The 24255-nt window shown below is 36.9% G+C and overlaps 2 protein-coding genes across 4 annotated transcripts; both read left to right on the forward strand.

The window, feature by feature from the left end:
- Positions 1-2082: 2082 nt before the first annotated feature.
- LOC149003597 (Peptidase S41 family protein) lies at positions 2083-10272 on the forward strand. Of its 2 annotated transcripts, XM_089137135.1 has the most exons (13): positions 2083-2651; positions 2788-2869; positions 2996-3126; positions 3400-3486; positions 3633-3698; positions 3814-3892; positions 5248-5336; positions 7203-7238; positions 7398-7517; positions 7801-7887; positions 8070-8219; positions 8780-8887; positions 9371-10272. In XM_089137135.1, exons 1-13 carry the CDS (start codon positions 2271-2273, stop codon positions 9617-9619), a joined length of 1665 nt encoding a protein of 554 aa, XP_088993261.1. In that variant the 5' UTR covers positions 2083-2270; the 3' UTR covers positions 9620-10272. The 2 variants fall into 2 exon arrangements, with proteins under 2 accessions (XP_088993261.1, XP_088993263.1); XM_089137137.1 differs by lacking the exon at positions 3633-3698 and having other exon boundaries at positions 2084-2651; positions 9371-10268.
- A 1713-nt stretch (positions 10273-11985) lies between these two features.
- On the forward strand, positions 11986-23753 carry LOC149003598 (putative RING-type E3 ubiquitin transferase C3H69). Of its 2 annotated transcripts, XR_016170206.1 has the most exons (8): positions 11986-12178; positions 15001-15088; positions 15187-15983; positions 18700-18769; positions 20739-20827; positions 20931-20994; positions 21373-21468; positions 22734-23753. XR_016170206.1 is itself a non-coding variant. In XM_089136862.1 (7 exons), exons 1-6 carry the CDS (start codon positions 12168-12170, stop codon positions 20965-20967), a joined length of 1092 nt encoding a protein of 363 aa, XP_088992988.1. In that variant the 5' UTR covers positions 11986-12167; the 3' UTR covers positions 20968-20994; positions 22734-23752. The 2 variants fall into 2 exon arrangements, 1 of the variants encoding a protein (XP_088992988.1); XM_089136862.1 differs by lacking the exon at positions 21373-21468 and having other exon boundaries at positions 22734-23752.
- Positions 23754-24255: the final 502 nt, after the last annotated feature.

Here is a 24255-nt window from a genome sequence, read left to right on the forward strand (position 1 = left end):
TTTTCAACTGCTGTGATGGCTCCTCACTGGGTCTACAAGATTTGCCCATTACCCAACACTGAAAATCATGATAGCATGAAAGAATATATGGATTAGAAAGCAAGGGAAAGTGAAAGCTTATGTGTAGAGATATGGGCTTAGACTGAACCTTGCTTTGATTTGTGGGGGAGACTTAGATTATGAGCCAGCCAGTACTGCTACCAGAATTTTGTCTGCATCCCAATCTAACATCCTAGTGAAATTTTTGTTTCATTATGCAATTTTAGGAGAGAAAGGGTTGTACTCTTTGGCCCCGCCACACCAAGGAATTGACGGGCGAATGGAGTGACCGAAGTGGAGTGATTGTTTACAAATGGAACGACAAGGAGAACAGACCAAACACTGGTAGTGCCAATTGGAAGAAGAGGTGGAGCTGTTGCTCTGAGTATGATGAGAATGCTCCCCCTTGTCAACGAGGATGGCATGTCTCCTATGATGATGGCTTCACCCTTTACTAGCTGCAGAAGCAGCAGCAGCGGGGCCTGCCTATTTTCATGTCTGCACTGCATTACAAAGCTCTGAGGCTTTGAATTCAGTGTTCACATTCAAAAAGTGGAGACCCCATCACACAAAAGAACTGGAGATTTTCCATAAGGGACTCTTTCTGTATTCCTACTTCATTCCCTGCTTGTAAAACATGGATGTGCTTGTGATCACTTGAATTTACTAGCCTGGGAAGTCATCCAAAAGGGGGTGAATGGCATTGGAGTTCTAACAACTTTGATCAAGTCTGAAGTCCAAAAGACTAGCTATACAAGGTACTTCATTGAAAAGTTAACCTGTTCAATGCTATAAGCTTCCATGGCAGTACAAGGTATTGCAGAGAAATTATCCAAAAACATTCATGTCACCCATCTATATATCCATTGAACAAGGAAAGAGACTTATGGTATATATGTACATGCAATGGTGGTAGGCATTTTGCAAGTAAGGAATTGAAGTTTCTTGTCAATAGACTTGATAAAATCAATCATTTAGCTGATTCTGTACTACTACTCTGGAATTGTATCATGTGGATCTAAAGGGCGGTTGGCCTTTCTACCAGATAAAATTAGAAAGAAAAAATAGATGGAATTGAGAAATAATCAACCGTATCCCAATATATAAAAAATTACCTTTTCAAAAAAAAAAAAAAAAAAAAATAACAATAATAATAATGTAAATCGTGTCTTTATACATAACGTTAAGATTGTACAATCATGGTTCTATAGTCATTGTCTTAACACTTCCACTCTAGTATCGACTGTAAATCATCTCCCTCGATCACTTTACAATCACAAATTTTGTAAGGTTCACAAGTAAAAAATAATAAATATGTAAAAAAAAATCCTATCACCTAATCCTTTTGGTCTCCCTATAATTTGTGATCAACAGCCGTTGGGGGAGATGATTGGAACTACAGCAATTAGTCCTCTCCAAGTGACTTGCATTTTGTTTTTTTTAATTAATTTATTTTTTGGGTAGATACAGCCCTTTTTGAGATTCAAACTCTTGATGTGATATCAGCTTTGATATCAATATTCCAAAGATAATGGAATAAGTTATAGTAAATTGGTCTAATCTGGCGCTTATATTCCAAGTTGAGCCCAGATAGGATCGTGGTGGAACTTACAACACTTTTTGTTCCCACCCATTAGCACGGCTGATACCGAACAATGATGAAGCATTGTGGAGTGAACTTCAGTGCTGCACATTTATTGCGTAGCACCTGTGGCCATGGTTGAGACATGAAGAATTGTGGAGTGAATTTCAGTGCTGTGCTTTTATTGCGTAGCACCTGCGACCGCGGTCGAAAGTAAAATGTTGACCTTAGATTTCGATCTTGACCTTAAATAGCACACTGCTGCGCATTAAGCACTTAACCCCAGCGGTGTGGCTCCCGCCGCCGCCAGCGATCTTTCAAAAATAAGCGAGTGGTGGTTAGGCCCGTTGCGCTGGTAGCTCGACTTATCGACAACTCTCTAGTCTCTACGATTCATACGGTTCCAGTTACCACCCACGTGTAGTCATTTCTGTAGATAGCAAGGCTATTGGAGCCACAAATCAATAGATTCAACTCATTCAAGTGGGCACCACGAGAATCTTTGTGATACAGTCGTGATTCTTCTTCTCGTTCTTCCTTCCAAGCTACGGTACTCTGTAACACTCAAGCGTCGTCTTCATGTTTTCACTTGTTCTGGGTTTTTAGATAATGCATATGAGCACATGAATCTAAACTTTGGCCAGCTAAAATGGAAGCTGTGTGCCCTAATTTGGATCTCAATACCCCATGTATCTCCTCTGTTCCTTGCAAATTCTCAACGACTAAGCTTCGATCTTTTGATTCATGCCGATTTTCTTGCTTTATCCCCAAAAGTAGGAGGAGATTGTCTGGTTCCAGTTCGTTGATACGTGGTGGATTTAGAATTTGTTCTGAGAAAAGATGTCTCGAAAGAAATTATCAAGTTGTTGAAGTTAAGAGGAATGTACTGGATCGAAGTTTGGTTGAATCGGTTGGAAGAAGCTTATTTAGTTTTGCTGCTGCGGTAACTGCTGTTATTTCTGTTTGTTGTGATTCTCCCGCTCTAGCTGAGTCTCTCACTGTTGCTTTTCCCGTTTCTCGAGCTCCTGAGGTAGTGATTTTAATTATTCTCCGATTTCTGTTAGTGTGAGTAGTCGTTGCGTTAAATTGGCTGTATCAAATGGCTTAAACTTAATACGAACTGTTGTAGAATATGAATTTCTGGTTGGTTATGGGGTTATGATCAGGTAAATACCGTTCAAAGGACTCTTGTTGAGGCATGGGGCTTGATACGGGAAAGCTTCATAGATCCAACTTTTAATCATCAAGGTAACCAATCTTCTTGTCATACACCCTCTATTGTTCCTCTTTCCTTCGCTCGCCTTCTTAATTTGTTTTGTATAGAAAGATACAAATTGAAGTGTTCATGAAAATATGGTCGATTGACATATGTAGACTGGGACCTGAAACTGCAACAAACAATGGTGGAGATATTTCCACTGAAATCAGCGGATGCAGCTTATAGCAAGATCAGCGGAATGCTTTCCACTCTTGGTGATCCTTTTACCCGGATCATAAGCCCAAAGGTTTGTGTAATTGCCTACTGTATGTACGTAATTGACTCAAAACAAATATGGAGATATTTTTTCAAGAGTGAAGCAGGAAGGTGACTTGATTAACCAATAAAGTTGTATACTTGTATTAGATTTTTCCTCTGTAAGGCACTTCTTTTTAACCTCATCCCTGCTATATTAAGTAGCTTTAAATAGATGGCTTTTAGCGAGAGCCTTTTTCCTTGAGCAATCTAATAATTTGTATTTTTTTCCCTTCTTGCTACATCTTTTTTTGGGGTTTTTCAGGAATATCAAAGTTTCAGAATAGGAAATGATGGAAACTTGCAAGGAGTTGGTCTCTTCATAAATGCTGATCCACGTTCTGGGCGCTTGGTATGTGAGAAACTAAGGACATATGTATTTAGATGGCCAAAATTATAGTTCTCCTGCCCACATGTCTACATATAGTGTATGTAATATTTTAATAACTTGCATTTCCAATGGGCCACCTCTCATGGCATGATAAGTACAAAATCCAGTTGATAACTTGGCTGGAATCGTTGTGCATACTCGTTTCTTTCAACTGTTTGCCTTTAAGTCCTCAAGTGAGTAAGTCAGATCCTAACACTGCAACAGCAACTTGATATTCTTAGTTTGTGCATTTGAAACATGAGATATGATTGGCATACATATGTATTTCATATAAATTTGCAACTGTAGGTTGTTCTGTCTTGTGTAGAGGGAAGCCCAGCTGCACGAGCTGGTATACATGAAGGAGATGAGTTAATTGAGATCGATGGTAGGTTTGCAGATTTCTTCAAAATTTTCTTTCAGTTTCAAGTCCAATGTTGAGTCTTAGTTACATTTAGATTCTTTTTATCAACTTCTTCGGGTTATGTGGCAATTCTTATGATTCCTTTATTCTTTCTGCAAATTAACTCTTGCTTATGTAGGAGAGATTCTGTTATATAGCTAGCTTACTACCTCTGTGGCTAGGTGCCATCTTAAGACTCTGTTGTGCTCCAATACCAAAATGATGCAACCACAAAACTAAGGATTGGAATTCTGAGATTGGAACAAACTCAGTTAAAAGGATGATCCTGACTTGACACCCAGATTCTCGCTAGTTTGCTCATTCTCACTTGAACTTTGATTTTGGGATTCCCTTCATAACCCAGTCATTAACTGTCATAATTGGGTAAGATTGGATAATAAGACATCAAGACCTACTCAGTTCCTGTGTCATTTGATCCAAGTTTGGCACCAAACCTTTGACTGGATTGCCTAGTATTTGCACCTTCTAATTCTGATTTGCTGCTCTTATTGATGACTTGCTGCAACTATTAATGATCCAATTGCAGAGTGCTTCTTTGCTGAATCTCTTCTACTTTAAATCCCCCCAAGTATTTTGGAATAAGCATGTTATGTTGAGCTGTAAATCATTTAACTCATCAATGTAGTGATCAACGGTACAAGATCATTACTTCAATTGTTGAAACCTTTGATAAAGGTCTCGTTGATAGCTGCTGGGCAAGAAGTTCTTGTGAAGATTGTCTTCTTCAATCTTCTTCCATTTAACTATTGGCAATCAGAAAATTTTGGAGTTTCTTTTTGAGGCTCTTCCTTCCGTGCTCTTTCTCTCAAGTGTACAGACAGGATCCCAACTTCTTCTTGTTTAGCACATCATAGTACTCAAAAATTTCATTAACTACTGTAAGCCAATTGACACATTCTTCATTGCATGGTATGTTGACTCCCTGATTAAGAAGTGGATGCATCAGCAGCTTATCATTTTTCTCAATCTACCTTCAATCAAGTTGGACCAAGCATTACTTGTTCTCAAAGAAAATACTATATAAGAATTTTGGTAGCCTATCCGCTGCTTTCTTTTGATCTCTTTCTGGTTTTAGAGCACCGTAATATTTTGTAGAAGTTGTATCAGAACTTTTTGTTATTATTATTATATATTAACTTTTCTGTGGGGGTTCCTTTGCAGTTTTAGTTTGTGATCTATTATTGTGGGAAGGGTGACATTCCTGACTTAGATTTTTGTTATTCAAAATGTTCATAAGGACATCTTGAGCAATGCATAGAAAATTCTGAGTAGAAACATTAGTGTCAAATAGATCTTAATTATAACCTCTGGAGTTTCAGGAGAGACGCTTGAAGGTTTTGATGGAGAAGCAGCAGCACAAAAGCTTCGAGGGAATGCTGGAACAACTGTTACAGTAAAAGTTCACAGGGTAAATGACAATCCTTTTCTCCTTTGTTTTTAAAAGTAATGATGCTCTTGAATTAAGAGTTGCTACCAGGGTGAGTCAGTTGGTTCTGTTCACTGACATCTGCAAACTCTGGTATTAGCCATGTCGTACTGTAACGTACATCCTCTAGTACACCTTTGAGTTCATGTTTGTGCACTTACATCAAAACTATTATCTCTATTAGACAATCTCAAAATGTGTATAAGCATCAAAATATCTGATCTCTCTCTGATTGTCTACTCAGAGGAGCCGACATCCTTCCATCTGGCTATCTTGACACAATCATTGCACTAGCACTTGACAGTTGTATGCTCTGAAAAATAATCATAAACTGTAAGGTGAAGTAAGTGAGAAAGAACATAGTTCATATCATGTTCATGAATGTAAAGAACCATGCTTTGCTGGATAATCATCTATGAGCATGTTGTAATCATAATTTGTTAATCTGGTATCTATAACTAATCAACATTTGCTGGCATGGATAATACTTAAACAATGGAGACATTGTTTATTTGTTATTCTTTTTCTTTGGCTTTTCTTTGTCTGTTTCCCAAGTGGCTTACCACCAACTCTGTAGAGGTGAGGATACACTACTTTGTAACTCTATGGATCAATGAGGATCAAAATCTAAGTACATACAATAGTCAATCTGCTCTTTGTGCCCAGCATTGTAACCCTGGAAAGGATGGACATTAGAAAATACACCAGTCTTGGGGATCTATAAGGATCTATCAGTATCTCGAGGAGGGTGAAATGACACACTTGCTGGGTACCAAGTCATCAGGGAAATTGTTATCCTCCAAAGTCGATCATTTCAACAGCAGGAAGTTCATGCCCTAAACTTTGTGTACCTCACCCGGTACTTTTGCCCCACTGGAGGTAGTAATAGGTTCTTTCTCTATGCTTTTCTATACTTTACATTTTTGTTAAGCCCCTAGTTCTCCTTCACTTTTTCTGCTGAGCTTCACTTCCAGTCCTCACCATATCCCCAACTCTGGTGAGTTGGAAATTGATAGAATCCCTATGCCTTTTCTCTGTTGGTGAAGTGAAAATTAATTATCTTTCTCTTTTCCTTTTCTTGAACTAGACATTCGATAAATCTTCAGTTTCAGTTCTTTATTTTACTTTATTAATCTTACTTAGAATGCCTCACTATGCTTAAGAATTTACAAATGCATCATTTATTTCTACATAAACATAGGAATATCAAAGGCAAATGATGTTGTAAACAATATTAGGAGAACATGCAGAGCTATTAGCTGCTATACTCGAAGTCCCCTCACCTGTACGTATCTGAACTGTAAAGTATCTCTATTGTCCTCAATTGTGATATTTTGGTACTCCGTTGTCACTTTCAGATCATACTAGATCCCTGCATATCATTTCATTCACATTAGACTTCTTTTTATACTCTTGGATAGTGGGTGAGGTTCCCCACCATCCATACTTAACACTCGACTTTTATAACCCTTCTTGGGCATCTAGGCACCACAAGTCCATTCCTAGGTTGAATTGGTCCTATGTAATATGACTATTTTTTTCCAAAATAACTTTACAGGATTTCGTCCCCTTTCTTAAAGATCAACTTAACAACTTAATAATGAAATTAGGAAACTTTCTAATTGATTAAACCACAAAAATCACTCAAAGAATTGAAAAAGGGTCTAGGGTTCACCTTTTGTATTAATTAGCTTTCAGTCCATTGGTTGATTTTACTCCAGTAGTTAAATGCTTATTGTCTGCAGGAGAGAACTACTTAATTAGCAACTCATGAACAAGAACTTTAATGCTATGTGTACATAATGGCTAACTTTTTCTTCTCTTTTTCTTTTATTATTATTTTAATAGGGCAAAGCTTTTGGAAGTGATTCAGGTTTCAGAGAGGTATCTGTTTGTTCTCTTTATGTTGGATCTCTATCCAGCTTTAGGGTTGACTTAGTTCTGAATTGACCCAGTATGCAGTTGAGATTACATTGTGCTGGTTTCTTTCTTATAAGGTTGGTTGGTGAATCTAACAGTGAATGTGCCATTTGTACTTATTAGGTCAAATTACCTCGTGAGCGCATTAAGCTTTCCCCTATATCCTTCGCAGTCATCCCTCACAGAACTCCGGATGGTCATCTAACCAAAACTGGATATGTGAAGCTGTTAGCGTTCTCTCAGGTAATTATTTCTGAAAATTTTAACTCATTTTATATTTAAAATTATCAGAGATTTCATGTAAGTCAGGAAAATTTGAAGAGTTAATTGTTTTGATACTGGAATATGGTTTGATTCTTACACCCTCTACCCCAAATGCCAACACCCCCCCCCCCAAAAAAAAAAAAAACCAGAAAGAAAAGAAAAGTAAATAATTAATTAAAAAGAAGGAAAATGTTTTGCCACTTGATTGATATGTTTTTAATTTCATTATTAGCCAATGCTTCTTGGTTTTCTTCCTAATCAGACTGCTGCTGCTGAAATGGAAAATGTCGTTCAAGAAATGGAGGGCCAGGGTGTACAGTCATACATACTAGATCTACGTAATAATCCAGTAAGTCAGCATCCCTCATTTTTGCAAATTGATGTCTTAAAATATCCTTGATGTCTTCTGTATTCTATTTTTTTTTCATATTTGAATTGTTAATTTTTAGTCTACCTTATGTGGGATGCCAAATTAACACAATCTCCCACCAGAATGAGTTGGGATAAATCTAATATTTGTCCCGTTCACAGGGGGGTTTGGTAAAAGCTGGACTAGATGTCGCACAAATGTGGCTAGATGGAGATGAGATCCTGGTGAATACGATTGATAGGGATGGGAATATGCTGCCCATTAATATGGTGAATGGTCATGCTTTAACGCATGACCCTCTTGTTGTTCTTGTAAGTTTCACTTGCATTAATTTAAACTGTTAGCATCATGTAACTTGGATCTTGTGAAACAAACTTGAAACATTTTCAGTTAATCAACTGGCTACCAAATTTTTTGGGTTTTTTTCTTTTTAAACTATTAGTGACTTTAATTTCTCTGTCTCAGTAGCCAATATGCTCAATAACTTCGCTCAAGCTTTATTTCTTTTAGCTCCAGTATATTCATTAATGTGTTTTTCTTCCCCTTCCAAATTTAAAACCCTAATTGTATGAGATATCATCTAATGACATATTCTTACTTAGTCTCATGTTTACTTGTTAAGAAATTATAATGTTTCTCTGAATTTCAATGAAAATTCTTCAGTGTTTCTTAGTATTTTGGTTTCTTGGTCTAGTTTTTCTATTCCCTAACTCATCAGATTCTTCACCAAAATGATCTTCAACTTCGTTTGATCACATTGTAATAATTTAATTAAATCTTTAGTCTTTTGGTAACCGATTGATGTGTTAAGGCATGTTAAAGTTATGAATTTTGCAACTCTTGAAGTGCTAAATCTATTTTTCATATTCAGGTAAATGAAGGGAGTGCAAGTGCCAGTGAGATACTGGCAGGGGCATTGCATGACAATGGCCGAGCTATCCTCATTGGGCACAAAACATTTGGGAAAGGGAAAATTCAGGTATCCTCATTAACTATCCCAAGATATTTACTAATCGCTATTCCTAATGGGGAGACGTGATTTAGATGTGTAAGGATGCTGCATCTCTACATGCTGAGTGAGTTATTGTTAAGACCATCCTTCCAAGGGATGTGAAATACTTGATTTTTATGATATTCTTTGTCCAATTATGGTTCAAAATCTCCATCTGAAGTATGTAGATAGTTCAGGTTAGTCATGAGGGCAGCAAGCCAGCAATATGATAAATTCCAGCAAATCAAAATCAATTATATCTTTGCTCTACTTGTGTGTCTACAACACTAGAGCAGCTATTGCTCATGATCTTTAATGGAAGGTTTATAAGTTTTGGTTGCAATTCTTTTAAGACAAAGTCAAAGAACAATCACCTGTTAGTGTTTTATTTAATTTCTTTGGATTGCCCCTACTGTGAACTTGTCTTAATCGCTGTTCAAAATCTGCTTATTGTCCTCTTTGTTGATACAGAGTGTGACAGAGCTGCATGATGGGTCAGCTCTTTTCGTCACAGTTGCAAAATACTTATCACCAGCACTTCATGACATAGATCAGGTTGGCATCGTGCCTGATGTGCAATGCACAACTGACATGCTGACATCACCCAAAGAAATCTTATCAAAGGAAAAGGGTACAATCTCATCTCTCGAAGCAGATTCATGTATTATGATTGCAGAGCATGAGTTGGACGTTCAGGAAACCAAGGGATCTGCTTCATGAAAGTAGCACATCCGTTTCATTTTGCCGGAAATGGATCAACCCGTAGCAGACATGACACTGGATGTGTAATGGGAAGAATGTGTTGTAAGATAGCCATTAATGCTTGTAATATTTTGTCAAATATTTGTATAGGAAACAGGTAGGAATGATATAAGAATGTATATAGATAGCTAGTGTCCTGCTCTGAAAACATTTCACTTCCTCTTAAATGATTTCCACAGTGGTTGACAGTGCCAGTTGCAGCAATTATGTGTATTGGTTTCCAGCTTCATGGGTTCTATGAAGGCCAATCTCATGACCTTTGCTTACTCTCCTTATCATTAGACTATGGCAGACTTAAGACCGATTGAGGCAGAAACCCAACTGGAGGTTTCAATGTTTGTAGCACCTTATAACATCACATAACTAGTTGTAGCTTATCATTGTGTGCGACAGATATGTAGCAGGTGGATCATGGGCATCAAGTCTCCTTATCAGTGTTGAGCATCTCTGCTTCTGACTTCCACCATTCTGGGCAAAGACAAGCTTGGAGGAAGTACCCAAGAATGATAAACTTCCCACTGATGACCAGAAAAAAAGAAGGTAAAGTGTAACCTAAGTTGGTGTCAAGCTATGAACGTATTCATATACACTTTCTCTTTTGCTAGAAATTCATGGACACTGATTAGAGGAAAAATAATTATTTCATGAGCTCCTCTTGATAAAAATGTTCTCTTCCTTAGCACAAACCTAATGAAGTGTAGCATTTTACTGTTCACTACATGACAAAATATGAAGGGTGCAAAAAAAAAAAAAAAAAAAAAAAAAAAAAAAAAAATATATATATATATATATATATATAATATATATAAAAAAAAAAAAAAAAAAGAGGCGTGGAGCCAATGTTCAATATTGAAAGGGAGCATATGACCTTTTTACCCATTATTTTTACCCTTAAATTTTTTTTCCAATAAAGAAAGGGGCAAGAGGCAAGTGTAGATATTTTGCAACGGAAAGAGGTCAGGTGACCAAAAAAATAAAAGGGATTTTTGTTGAGAAAATTTTTAAAATTGGGGGAGCTCTGCCCTTTGAATACATAGGTTATTAATCCATGTACAGAGGATTAGTTAAAATTATAGGGACGCATTAGCTGCACTACACCTTTAGGTTAACTCTTTTATTATTTAAACACACACTGGTGGCTATCAACTTTGCCCTAATTCTAAATGATTTGAATTTTTAATCACATACTATAAGACGTTATTTATTGTATATTTCATTAAATTCGAAAGATAAATGAGTCTGGGGATATGCTCTTCTCACACTTTTCCACCACCGGAGGAGAGCCACTATAAAAAAAGAGAGGCCCTCAAGTGAGGTCCATTAGGAACCCTACTCTTACCAACACTCAAGTAAATTATGCCCGCTTCTATTGTGTGGTAGAAAGTATACAGGAATCACATAATTCACGATATAAATTGTACCATGTGTACAATATAGATTTTTTTTACAATTGAGTCATCTTAGTCGACCACAAACTAATGTTAAGTCCCCTTAATACAATATATTATATGTGGATCCTAATCAGACTAACACCGTTAATCGCCATTAAGTATGTTTAAATTTCAAACATTTGAGGGACTAAAATGTTTCTTAGGTTATTTAATACATTGTGCTATTATAATTTTTAAACCATATAATTAATGCTTAATAATCAATTATCTATTTTTAAAATCATATATTAATATAATGTATTAAATAACCTGAGGGACACTTTAGTCCTTTCAAGTTTGATTTGTTTATAGTTAACAGTGTTAATTTGCTTGGGATTCATACGTAATATGTTGCATTTTGGGGACCCAACGTTAGTTTGTGTCTATTAAGGACCCACACGTAAAAAAACTCTAGAATATATTAATAAAAAATGGAGGAACAAAACCGAACCAAACCTTCCGACATTTGGACATGAAAGAAAGATTGAGCGGTGGAATTTCCGTGGACGGGTCATAGTTTTAAGTCAAAAGTCAAACTAATTTCCTCAAAAGCTCCACCAAATAAAAAAAAGAAAAAAAAAGGTGTGTGACGGGTGACTGTTGGTCACCGGTTACGACTCACGACAACGGCGCTCGCCCTGTCGGTCCGTACAAGCTCATTCCAGGCCTCTACCGGAAGGCATGAATATCGGAAACTTCATGACCGCTGTTTAAACATTTCGACTTCCATTTACTAATTTGCCCTCATCCGTAAACACCCCTTTTATAAAATTATAGTGTAAGAAGGTATATTTGCCAAGGATAATTTAGTAATAACGATTTCAAAATGAGTGGTCATCTCCTTTAATTCTTTTTTAATCCTTAAAACAAAAAATTTCAATTAGCCACCAAAAACCCTAGAAATTCAGGAGGAGCAAGACCGAGGGAGCTTCGGTGGTTCCTCTTTTTGATAAAAGCGAAAATATTCCATGAATTCTTTCCCTCTGTTTACCAACACTTTCAATTTCATTTCAGTTTGATTTCAATACACGTTTAGCTGCGCGAATAACGGAAGTTTTCATTTCTACAAACTCTCCATGTCGAAGAGGTAAACGTTTCTTTTTGATTTCTCATTGTTCATTGGAGCTGAAACTTAGCTTAAATATATTACGGAGAAACTTTTTCTCAGATACAATCCGGTTATTGCTCCTTAATTCATCTTTAATTTTGTGTTGTTTTGTTCGCCGACGGTTCTGTTAGTAATTAAACGCATCTGCTTGATGAAATTGTCCTTTTCCTTTTTTTTTTTTTTTTTTTTTATTTTAAATGTCGTATTTCTGCAATTGAATTAATTCCTCTTCATTTCTACATATTTCTTGAATTCAAAATGGATGTTTAAGCCAAGTGGTTTTGATGGTAAATTGAATAGGAACTGATTGTCCTTATACTTGATGACCTTGTTTTATTGTTACTTTGGATTTTCACTTACATGCTGAGCTTCTTTCTCTTTATCTCCACATGATGCTATACTAAATTATACATTTTTAACAGGTGCAGATTATAATTTTATTAGTAACATGTATTTTGGAAGAAACAATGGCAACAGTTAGCCTAAAAGTATTTCCCTTGTTCTTGAAGAGAAAAAGGATGGGTTAAACACTATGAACGGCAAAACAGGATATGGGTGTGTGATACAGTATGATTGGTAAAAGCTTGGTTGAGTTGAATTGGAGAGAAGAAGAAACTCTTAGTCTAAGTTTCCTTCTTTTTCAGAGATATGCATAAGCTATAATATTTCATATTTCCAATGCTTCATGATATAATTGATGTAGTTGGACTACCTTGGATTGACTTAAACCCTATTGGGTATTGGGATGAAGATGAACCAGGCCCAGATTGACTTTTTGGAATTTAATAGTATTTTAGGAATTTATGTTGTTTCGGGAATTAACGTCTTTTGGTTTATATTATGTTTGTTTATTTTGTTTTATGTTTAATTTATGAAAATTAGTTTGTTTATCTTAGAAGTTTGTTAGTAGGATATTTGGTTTTCGAAGTTTTCTCGTTCTTAATGAGTTTCCTATTTGAATAGTTTCCTAGCTAGAGAGTTGGTCTTTTATTTTGGGAGTCTTATTGTTCTTTCTATATTATGTAATTCCCCATCATTGGTGATAGATTGGTTAGAATAGAGTAGTCATGGTTTGAATAGCTTATGTGCTCTGCTTGTGCACTACTCTCCACCAATTTTCATAGCAGAGTTGAAGGATCTGTTTTCTTTCCATCAATTTCTTTTTTCCACGTCTGTATCTTTCTATCGTGCTATTATTACAATGAAGAAAAAGCTCAATTGATTCCCACTACGTCCACCAATCATTCATTCCCCAATCTTCTTCACTCATCCACTCCCAATGACCACCCCTACCCTTTGATTCCTCGATGAAATCCCAACCCAGATTGCTTTCCTACCAGGAACTGAAAACCCTTTGTGGTTCTCCAACTCCCATATGTTTCATTCCTACCTCCCAACCCCACTCTTACTTTGATCTCCAGCATGAGGTCTTCATTGCTCTTGCCCTCATCACCATTCTATGGCACCAGAGAATAAATAAACTTAATCATGAAATAGTGTGTAGAAGATTTTTTTTTTAAAAAGGTGGCTCCCTCCAACAATCCTCTTTTATTTATTCTCTTTATTTCTAAACTGCTTCCCAACTTTATTTTATAGATCATTTAGGTATTTCCAGAATTAACCGCCTCTCTCATTTATTTTTTAGTTTCTTATTTTTCTTTCCCTTTAGAATCTCCCCTTTTCTTCTTTTCTTATTCTACTTTCTCTTTATGCCACGGTTTTTCTTCACTTTGGTTTTCTGTCCAGTAAATTGTTCTGCCATTGTTGTCATTAACCCGCTACATTATGGAGGTTTATTGATATAATTTACTCTTTTCAATTGATGATGGGTTCCATACATTGCAAACAAAACCTTTTAATTCGAAGACATGTTGGGAGCTTACTAATATTCGACTCTATTTCTATGCTACAATATCATGTGTGATAAAATATTTGAAGATTGATTACTGGTAGCCAATGACAATCCAATGAAGTGAACTGTCTGGTCAAGCTTCCAATTGCAATTGATTGATGGTCTGTTTTCATCTGTGAAAAGTCCAAGATTAGATTCCCTGGAAAAGATTTCATTTGTTAAAGACTATCAGAGGATTGTAATGGATGAAAATGAGATGTGGTGGATCATTGCCCAAAGTTGGTATTTGTGGTTTCTAGTCAATTGTTGCTAATTCTCCCATTTTCACGAAACTCATGGATGAGTTTTTCTCAAGATCAGGGGAATCGGTATAGGTATGATTCCTAGGATTAACCCAAAACCAGTTGGTTTAGATGGAGAAGATTTGGGAGTTGGGACTAGATTGAGTTTTTGGAATTTGTTGACCTATCCCTTTGTGGAAATAATATCTTCTAGTTTTATTTTACAAAGCTACTTAAGGATAAGGTAAGATGGATGAGTGGAAAAACTAAGAAGGATAAGGTAAAGAATGATCACATTAGAGCTGGACTTGCAGTAGCTCCGATGAATGATAAGCTACAAGAAAGTTGATTGAGGTGGTACGACCATGTTCAACGGAGGCCTTTAAAAAGCTGATTGAAAGGCAAGTATCCATGTAGCCAACCCCATTTATTTCAGAAAAGACTAAAATTGTTGTTGTTATTGTTATGATTGAGTCTTCCAAATCTAAGCTTGTGAAATTTTTATTTTTTTTTGGAGGAGGGATTTGTGTTTCTTATGTTGCAATCTCTGCCTCCATTAGTCCCCACAAGGCCTAATTGTTTTCTCTAATACATTTTATTTGATATCTATATTTTTTTAGTCGAAAATTAGTTTCCTCTCAATGAATGCTCATGTCTTATGCCCTCAGGATTCTTTGCAAGTTCTATGTACATGGAGCATGTTTGAAAGGGGAACATTGTGAGTTTTCTCATGACTGGAAGGACCAACAAAACAATGTAATTGTCTTACTCTGTTTGCTTCATTCGATGAATCTTCTTCAGTGGATGGCATTCATATGTTGTAACCATTGTTTTGTACCATTTTATCATAACAGGTGTGCACCTTCTATCAGAGGGGAGTGTGCTCTTACGGCAGTCGATGCCGTTATGATCATATTAAAGTTTCTCGTCCACAGACTTCAGTTTCATCATCATCAACAAACTCTTGCCAGCACCCAGGTTCCAACGCTGTTCAAGTGACTCATCCTTCTAGAACATTCTTCAGTGGGGAAACAACTAAAGTCCCTTGTGTTCCAACAGAGCTGTCGGCTTTGAGCAGACCATTTTTCCCTCCCCATAGACCTGCATGGATTCAAGACACTAGAGATCATAACTTCGTCTATGATGGGAATGGTGGGGATTCCACAATCAGTGAACCTGCTGATCGGCCTATATGCTCATTTGCTGCTGCTGGTATCTGTCCTCGTGGTGAAAAATGCCCACATATTCATGGGGACCTATGTGCCACATGTGGAAAACATTGCTTGAATCCATATAGACCTGATGAAAGAGTCGAGCACATAATTGAATGTGAAAGAAAGAAAAGACACCTTGAGGCATTGAAACATAGTCAAGAAATAGAGTGCAGTGTTTGTTTAGATCGTGTGCTTTCAAAGCCTACTGCTGCTGAACGGAAGTTTGGGTTGCTATCGGAGTGTGATCATCCCTTTTGCATATCTTGTATCAGAAATTGGCGTAGTAGTTCCCCATCCTCTGGTATGGATGTTAATACTGCACTGAGGGCATGCCCTATATGCCGCAAGCTTTCATACTTTGTCATTCCCAGTGTCATTTGGTATTCAACAAAGGAAGAAAAGCAGGAGATCATTGACAGCTATAAAGAAAAACTCAGGTATCATCTGGGTCCTACTGGAATCTATATTTCTTGTCAGATCACTCTCTTTTTTCACTTCTACTAAATTTTAGTGACTGCACCAGCAGACGCATACTGAGACACACACACACACACACCCCGAGAGAAGGGGGGGGGGAATTGAATTGCAGCAAGAGAACTTAGGGTTAAAACACAGTGGCTTGTAGATTACAGTTTTGTTTATTCTCTTGAAAGAATTGGTTTTTGGGAGTGATTGGGTCAAGCATTCTCACTGACCTCTGGATCTGGTTAAATTTTGCTAGTTCTTGTTGCACTTAATTCTCTGACTCGTTTCAGTTGTATGGTTTTAGTCAAAATTTTCAAGGCTCGTCAATCAAGAGATTTGTACTGTCCAACCCACGTTTTGGGGCTTCTAGGTCGTTTTGAGCCTACTGAGTGGAAACATTGTCTGAAACAAAATTGAGTCAATTGACTGAATTTTCGGTGTTTTGGTGAAATTTCAAGAATTTTAAGGGGGCGTAATTGTAAAATTAATTTGTAATTGAGATTTGATTACTGCTCAATATATGTTCTTGCATCTTAATGAATTTTCAACGTTTTCTTGTATATCCATGTTTAGATTTGTGAAAATACATGATCTAGTTTCATCCGCATACACTGAGCATTTGCATATCAAGAAGACCACTTTTTGTTAGGTTTAGTTAAAAAAAACACATTGCCATTGTGTTTATTTGCCTCAAATTAGTGTATACACCAAAAATCAGACCCATAACCCACCAAAACATGCAACCTAAACATGGTACGTACCATGTTTTGCCTGAAATTTTGGTATCTTGGTGTCTCGACCTGACAAAATTTCAAACTATGGTTAAAACCCTTTCAAGATGCAAAAGATTCAACCTGCTGGGGGTACAACTCCCAAGCTATGTGGGGCATAGGCCTATGGCCATATTGGAGGTGAAGAGGGTTATAGGGAGGGGATCCAAACTCAAATTGCTGCTGCCTTCTTTCTTATTGTGAGAGCTCAGTTTGGTGTTGGATCTGAACTCTGGTGGGGTTGGTGTAGAAGCATTTGATTCCTCCTGATGGAAAGTGCCAGGAGGTTTTAATTCAAGCTGTCTCTCAAATTGATTGAAGGAAGTCCTTCAATTACTTGAGTTTCCTTTAGTTTTTCATCAAATAGGTCAAGTGACAAGCCAGAGCCAAGGATATCTTGCAACTACAGTGAGTTATAGACAACCCCTAGCCCCATTTCTTCTCCTATTACCCGTAAAGCTTAAGGTTCCTTGTACATCCTTCAGGTAGTATTTATGTAATTTTGCAATTGTCCAATTACTTCCGTTCCATCCATTAAGTCCTTCCATATGTGGACCACAACATCCTCTCACAAATCCCCTTACTTGTTCCAGTGTGCCACCCAATCCATCCATTGAAACCCTAGAATTCAACCTACTAGTTATTCGAGGGAAAAAAAGGAAAAAAGAAAAGAAAAAGAAGGGAAGACCTAATTTTCAGAGCTCACAATCCAGCCACCAACTTTGTCCAATATTTGAATTGAATAGCCGGGACACCCCTATCGGACCTTGATCTCAACACCAAAGCAACATTCCCATCCTAAATGCTAAAGCAGAGCTTCATTTTCCAAAACCCAAAAGCCATACCCTGATTTGCTGGAATTTCAAATTCAGCACTCAAGCCGACCTCTTTCACGAAGCCTCACCTTCACTGTTAGCTTCCCCATCACTCTTGTCTATACCCAATAGTCAAATCCTAATTGCGAGGTAACCCTTCCTCTCAAGTGGACTCAACACCCTATTCTGACCTACTTGAACTTAGCTGGTTCATGGAAGGTCCTTGTTTGCTTGCCTCTGGTTGATACTTTCCAATATATAGGTACATCATAACTAATCAGTCCTCATTGAAGGGTCCATTATATGAGTCAAGTTATACAATCTTTAGGAATATTGATGGTTAATCAATTATTTTGAATGTTAGCTTGACCGCTTATTCTATTAGGTGTATCTCATAACAGTCTTTGGAATGTCTCAGTCGCAAGATTGTTAAGTGGTTGTTTAGATGCTTAGGTTTTCCTGAAGCATTGATTAGTTCATGCCTGGGAGATGCTGTGTAGGAAGGGATCCCTAATATGAAATCGTTCATAGAGTGATAGATGGTCAATAATGTAGAAGGGACACAGATCATTACAAAGTAGTCTTGACAATGTAAGTTAGCAATAATATCCGAGTCTAAGTTAAAAAAGGAATTCAAATGACAAAGTATTTGAACCAAAAGTTGTAGGGAGAGAGGAAATAACATAAGAAGGGGGTGGGGGAGCTTGCAGACACCACACTGGCCTACTCAAATGAAAACTCAGCATTCCGTTCTATTCTAACTTCACTGTTTACAAGTTAAAACCTTCTTTTTGAACTTTAAAGACCCCAAACCCTAATTGAAATCAGAACAGAAAGTGAACAAACTTTAAAAGTGTCAGTATTTGACTTCCTAATAACTCCTATCATCATCTACCGCTTAACAGGAAAAAAGTAACCACAAATAATCACACTTAGTGTCTACAAGACAATCCCAAAGTAAGTTACTAATATCCTACTGGACTGAAACCCAATTAGATGTGGTTCATCTCCGCTGGGATACCAAAATGGGTTTGGATAGGTCTGTGTGGAACATCTTCATCATTGGCTATCAAGTTTGGAACTAATATGCCTTTTTTTGGCAGGTCTATTGACTGCAGGTACTTTGACTTTGGAAATGGGACATGCCCCTTTGGGACTAGTTGTTTCTACAAGGTTTGTTGTAACAAAACATAACTAATATTTTTCTTTTGAATTTTCAACCTACAATTTTGATCCTTGATGTATTAATGAATCTCACTTCTCCATGTGACTTCATTTTTAACATGGTTAGTGCTCATAATTAATTATGGCCGTGCTTAAAATTTTACTTCATCATGGTTTTGAATGCATATAACTTACATCCATTGGGGTGGGAGCTTCAATCACTTCATTTGATTATGCTTGGAGGGCTCTTAATACCTACGAACATCTCATTTAGTAGAGCCACATTTAGTGTGTTCTTCGTTTGGTGGCTAATCCCATATATACTTGTACCTTTCCTGGGATATCAAAATAGTAACTCTGGTGTGAAAAGCATTCAGGCTAGTCCAGCATTTTACTTCTTCCGTTAGGGGGGAAAAATTAAAAACAATGGAGATGTTTTCTCTACTTATGCAGTTGGATTTAAATATGAGTGGCTTGTCAAGCAGTGAGGAGGATTAAGTAAATATATCCATTGATTTGGAAAAATTGAAGTGTTGAAGGTGGTGGGTGAAGATATCTAATCCCCACTTTTTAGTTGTGGTTGAAGTTCCCATGACTATATTCTAATCATGACATTACTTCATGTTCGACCTATATGATGGATGTCTGATGTCTCTTGTGCTCATGGAATTTGCCACTGATGAACTTAAAACAGTGGAAATCTGAGATCAAGGTCAATGCTGTATGGAAGATTTGTTATGCTCACTGGAATATTGGATATTAAGCATGGTTTCATAATATGCAGGAGATACCTGGGATTAAATTCTTCAGTATAGGTCATGTGAGTCGATCATGGATATGCTCTTTTCAAAGCGTGTGTAGAATATTGGAAGTTCCTTGGATGGAAACATGGTTCAAAGCAGAAGGAAAGTTCTAGGAGGAAAATTTTCTGTTTAATGACTCTTCAGCTGTCCCTTTTTTTTCTTCTTTCCAAACACTAAGCAGATTTCAGGGAGAATGGCTGAGAAGGATACATTGACTGTGGCAAAGATTTGTTGTTTAGTATATGTCACTTCATTTTCTCTTTCTTGTTTGAGTTCCTTCTTGTTCCAATACTGATTCCCTGCCCATTGATCATTTATTCTCCCCAAACCCTCCCCTCCCCCTCAAAAAAAAAAAAAAAAAAACCGTCTTTTTTTCTCCTCGCTAATACATTGATGTTTTACAACAACAACAAGAAGAAGCCATTTCCTAACTAAATGGGGTCGATTATGGATCCTTGCCTTCCAATCAACTCTATCTGAGGTCATACTAGATATGGGCCTAAGCTATGCATATCCTTTATCGCATCTTCTCTTAAGATTATCTTAGCTCTGCCCTAGTTCTAATTCCTTCGATCTACATTAAATCGCTTCTCCAGACAAGCGCATTTAAAGGCCTCCTTTGAACATGGTCGGGCACCTAAATTGACTTTTTCGTAGCTTATCATTTACTGGAGCTACTCCTTGTCCAGCTCTATATGATAATTCCTTGCTTTATCCTTCATAGTTTTGCCACTCATCCATCTTAGGATTTTCATTTATGCTACATTGAGTTTATCTATATTATGTTTTTTTAATAGCCCAATACTCTGCTCCATACATCATAGTTGGTTGTATGACGGTCCTGTAGAGTTTTCTTTTGAGCTTTAAAGTAATATGTCAACCTCCCTGGATGCCCTTCTCCATGCTACTTTAATTCTTTGGGAAGCATCATCCTCTGTATCACCTTTTTTTATTATCTTTGATTGAGCCAAGATATTTAAAATAATTGCTTTGTGGAATCTCCTCATCAAGTCTCACTACCTCATCATCCATCTGCTGAAGACTGAAGTTACACGCTAGATATTACGTCTTTGCTCTACTTAGTTTGAAGCCCTTTGATTCCAAAGTTGCTCTGCATGATTCTAACTTGGTACTATCCCACAAAAAAATCTAATACATTCATACTTTCTTTACAGCATGCTTATCGTGATGGCCGCTTGGAAGAAGTTGTTCTACGGCATCTTGGAGCTGAAGATGGAAACACTGTAATTGCTAAGGATATAAGGTTTGTGTTACTTCATGCTCCCATTGCACTTACGTTTGTGGTGATTTTGTTCTTTCGATGTCCTTTTTTCTTTCGTTTTTGCTAAGTTTTGTGGTTATTTCAGGCTTTCAGAGTTCCTTAGGAATCTTCGTCTAAGGTGAAGAGAGCTACCTAATAAAGCTTCCAAGGTATTGTATCTAGTGCATCTTCTGCTTTGCCTGTTCCTTTCTCACCATTTTTCCATTGCATGTGTTAGCCAGAATGTGAAGGGCTAATCTACTCTTGTATTCTTAAAACTGATAAGGCCATAAATTAACAATGGTAATCTTTGTCCTTGTTATGTTTGATGATGATTGTCAAGTCTATATTGAATGCTCTAATGATGCCCTGCCTTGAGGTTCTTGGTTTTCTCTTTTTCTTTTTCTAAGGTAGTTGGTGAACTGCAAATTGGTCTGGGCTTCTCTTGATTATTTGCTTTAGTTTGGCTGCAGTATCCTTATTATTTATAAATATATTGCGGTTCTCTTAAAAATCTGCATTTTTCTTACTTGTCTCCATGTGGGCAGGTTTTTCTTTTTTTAAGTTTTTGTTGCAGACGTGTACAACTTGGAGTGCCTAAAATATCTATTTTCTTGCCTTGTTGCACTCCACTAACACAGAAGGTGAGGTCATTCATATGATTAGGATTGTGTCCAACCTCTTTGCAGTAAACTGCTATATCTATCTAATGTGATAAATATCGAAAATATTTGAGTAGTGAGTAGCCAGATTTAATGTGTTAAATCTGTCAAGAACATTGTTGTAGTGCTATCCATTATAACATATTAGATTCTATTAAAATAACCGTGGAGATTTCGCAACACAAGCCATCAGACGTGGGGATAATTATGTCATAGATGGGTTTGGTATCATTATATAATCCCCTGTGGGACTGGTTAAGATATTGTCAACTAATAACTTTATATGTTTTTCCTCTTAATCAAACGTTATCTGTATGTGAGATGGCTTGTATCTAATGGTATCTTTTCAATTTACATTGTTACAACCTCCCCCCCCCCCCCCTTCTTTATATATATATAATTTCATCTATATCTATATATATATATATATATATTTTTTTTTTGGGGGGGTACAAAAATGGGGTTAAGGACCCCAGAAAAATCCTATCCCAGGTTGGGACTCGGATCTTCCTGAATGATCTCCCTAAGATCACAAGAGGGATCCTGATAGAACACCAGAGAAGAACCCGAAAGGAGTTGCATCTTTGACTTCCAATCAGCAGCTTTATTGGTTGAAGCGAACATGACGTCATGACCCACATCCGATCTCCATCTTTTTTCTCTATATTTAGTGATGTATTATACTACTACAATAGATATGCTGTGTCAATGATAAAGTTTATATTATTATTTGATACTGTGAATCTGCCTTTTATGTTTACATATTGCTTCAGGTTGAGCAGGGCCAAACTTAAAACTGAACCCCCAGACTGGAGAGACCTTTGGCTGTCTTTTTTGTCTGAGTCTGACCCACAGGCTAGGAAAAAAATGCCTGAACTCAGAAATTTTCAGGTGGGATGGCTCTTAGATTTTTGTTTCAGGCTCCTTAGAAAATGAACATAGAGACAAGTACTGCTTTATATAATGGGTATGGTCCTTCATTAATCACCAAATGGAAATTGAAAATTAATAAATTCAGGAGTCAGACAATAGACCCGCTAAACAGCCTCCCAGCCGATGGGACTTACTGATTGGAAAGAAAAAGGAAAAATGATTCATAAGTTATTATTTATTTATGTGCTGCTGAATGTATGACTTGTGTGGTTGGTTGATCAGGCTTCATTGTTTCACTTATCTGCTATCTTTCTCCCTTCTTTGGGGCATTCTTGCGACGTAGATCGTGGTACTGATCTACTGTTTTGTTGCAGCATCTATTGCAGTATTTGCCTGCTGGGAACCCAATAGGTGGACTCACAACAGGGCATGGTGAACTATAGTAATAATCAGCTTTCACTATACACGGGTGGTTAGCAGAGAAACATATAAACAAACATGGATGGTAATATTGAGGTTCAGATTCATGAGACTTTCCATTTGGCTCATTATTCCATGGACCCCCAGTGATAGCATCCTTCAGAGGCTTGTCAATAATGAGTGATGAACGGTTGTGCCTTTACATGGTTATGTGGTTATGTCCTGCCCATCATTATTACATCAAAACTGTATATAAATGGGAATATATACGAATTTTCTCTTTAATTGTGGTTAAATTTCCATAATATTGTTTGTGATGAGATAATCTAGAGAGAAAATCCGTCCGGATTTTGTATGTTGTATGTACATGAATTTGATTTTGGTGGAAGAAATATGGGCATTTGCTTAGCCCTTGAAGAGCAGAAGCTACTAATAAAATTTTCTGTTCTTCTTGAGGATAGTAATTGTTGTCACAAAAGTTCTTGTCATATTTCAAGTGAGTCCAGATTTGAGTTGTCTGCTTTGATAGTTTTTGGTTTCTAAAACCATCTGTTCCTGTTCAAAGTTGAGAGTGCACAACAGTAATGTTTAGACAACTGATACAGTTCCATGGATGGACATTGGGTGCATTCATATTATTTGGTACAAATGATCATAATAGCAAATTTAAGGTCTGGTTGGGAGGTGAATTGCTTATAATTATACATGTTCATCATGCAGGGAATAGAGGTTAGAGATACAGCTCTATTTGTATAGGAAGAACACCTTTGATCTAGCATATGGCATGCTACGTTTGAACATCTTTTCAACCTTTATAACTTGTTTTTCTTTCAAAAAGAAAAGTCTGGTGTCTGTCCATATTCTCGATAAAATTGAAACAATACTATTATCGTTGTCTTTTAGACGGAATTCGCCCCCACAAAAGCTGCTATAGGGCAACTGTCTCTAAGATGCAAAGAAGCCTAACTTGATGTTGTTTTCTTAGATATTGCAAAGCACTGAGAAGACTCAAGAACAGAGAATTTATCAAAAAACAAAAAAAGACAAAAAGACGACTCAAGAATAGAGAATTTAGGATTTTTCTTTTTGTAGAGCCATAAGGTATTTATTGGCATTGAGGTTTTATAGGGATGCCAATTGCCACGTTCAGATTTGAGCGATTGTTCCATTGCACGCCCACACATCATTGTGTCGTATTATCATAAATCAAAATTTATTAGGCAACACCTATTAATTAATTCGGACTTCGACTTCTTGGCTTCCAATGTGGGACCAAAAAATAAACACAATTTTTTTATATAGAAATAATGGAAAATTTTCCGGCACTTAATAAATTCAAGAAATTGAAACCTTCAATTTTATTATATTAAAATTATACAACAGTAACAAACCCAGACAATCTATCAGTCAATCAACATAAGAGAAGAAATAATCAATGAAAAAGAAGCTGCAACTCATCAGCAGAAGAAAGCTAAA

The sequence above is a fragment of the Hakea prostrata genome, chromosome 10, assembly GCF_041222555.1.
Source record: "Hakea prostrata isolate BN-2017 chromosome 10, UWA_Hpros_2, whole genome shotgun sequence".
Lineage (NCBI taxonomy): Eukaryota > Viridiplantae > Streptophyta > Magnoliopsida > Proteales > Proteaceae > Hakea > Hakea prostrata.

Coding starts and splice junctions, on each gene's coding strand:
- LOC149003597 (XM_089137135.1), top strand. CDS start 2,271: ATGGAAGCTGTGTGCCCTAATTTGGATCTCAATACCCCATGTATCTCC. Junction 2,652..2,787: donor CCGTTTCTCGAGCTCCTGAG/GTAGTGATTTTA, acceptor GGTTATGATCAG/GTAAATACCGTTCAAAGGAC. Junction 8,888..9,370: donor TTGGGAAAGGGAAAATTCAG/GTATCCTCATTA, acceptor TTGTTGATACAG/AGTGTGACAGAGCTGCATGA.
- LOC149003598 (XM_089136862.1), top strand. Junction 15,984..18,699: donor AGCTATAAAGAAAAACTCAG/GTATCATCTGGG, acceptor TTTTTTTGGCAG/GTCTATTGACTGCAGGTACT. Junction 18,770..20,738: donor GGACTAGTTGTTTCTACAAG/GTTTGTTGTAAC, acceptor CTTTCTTTACAG/CATGCTTATCGTGATGGCCG.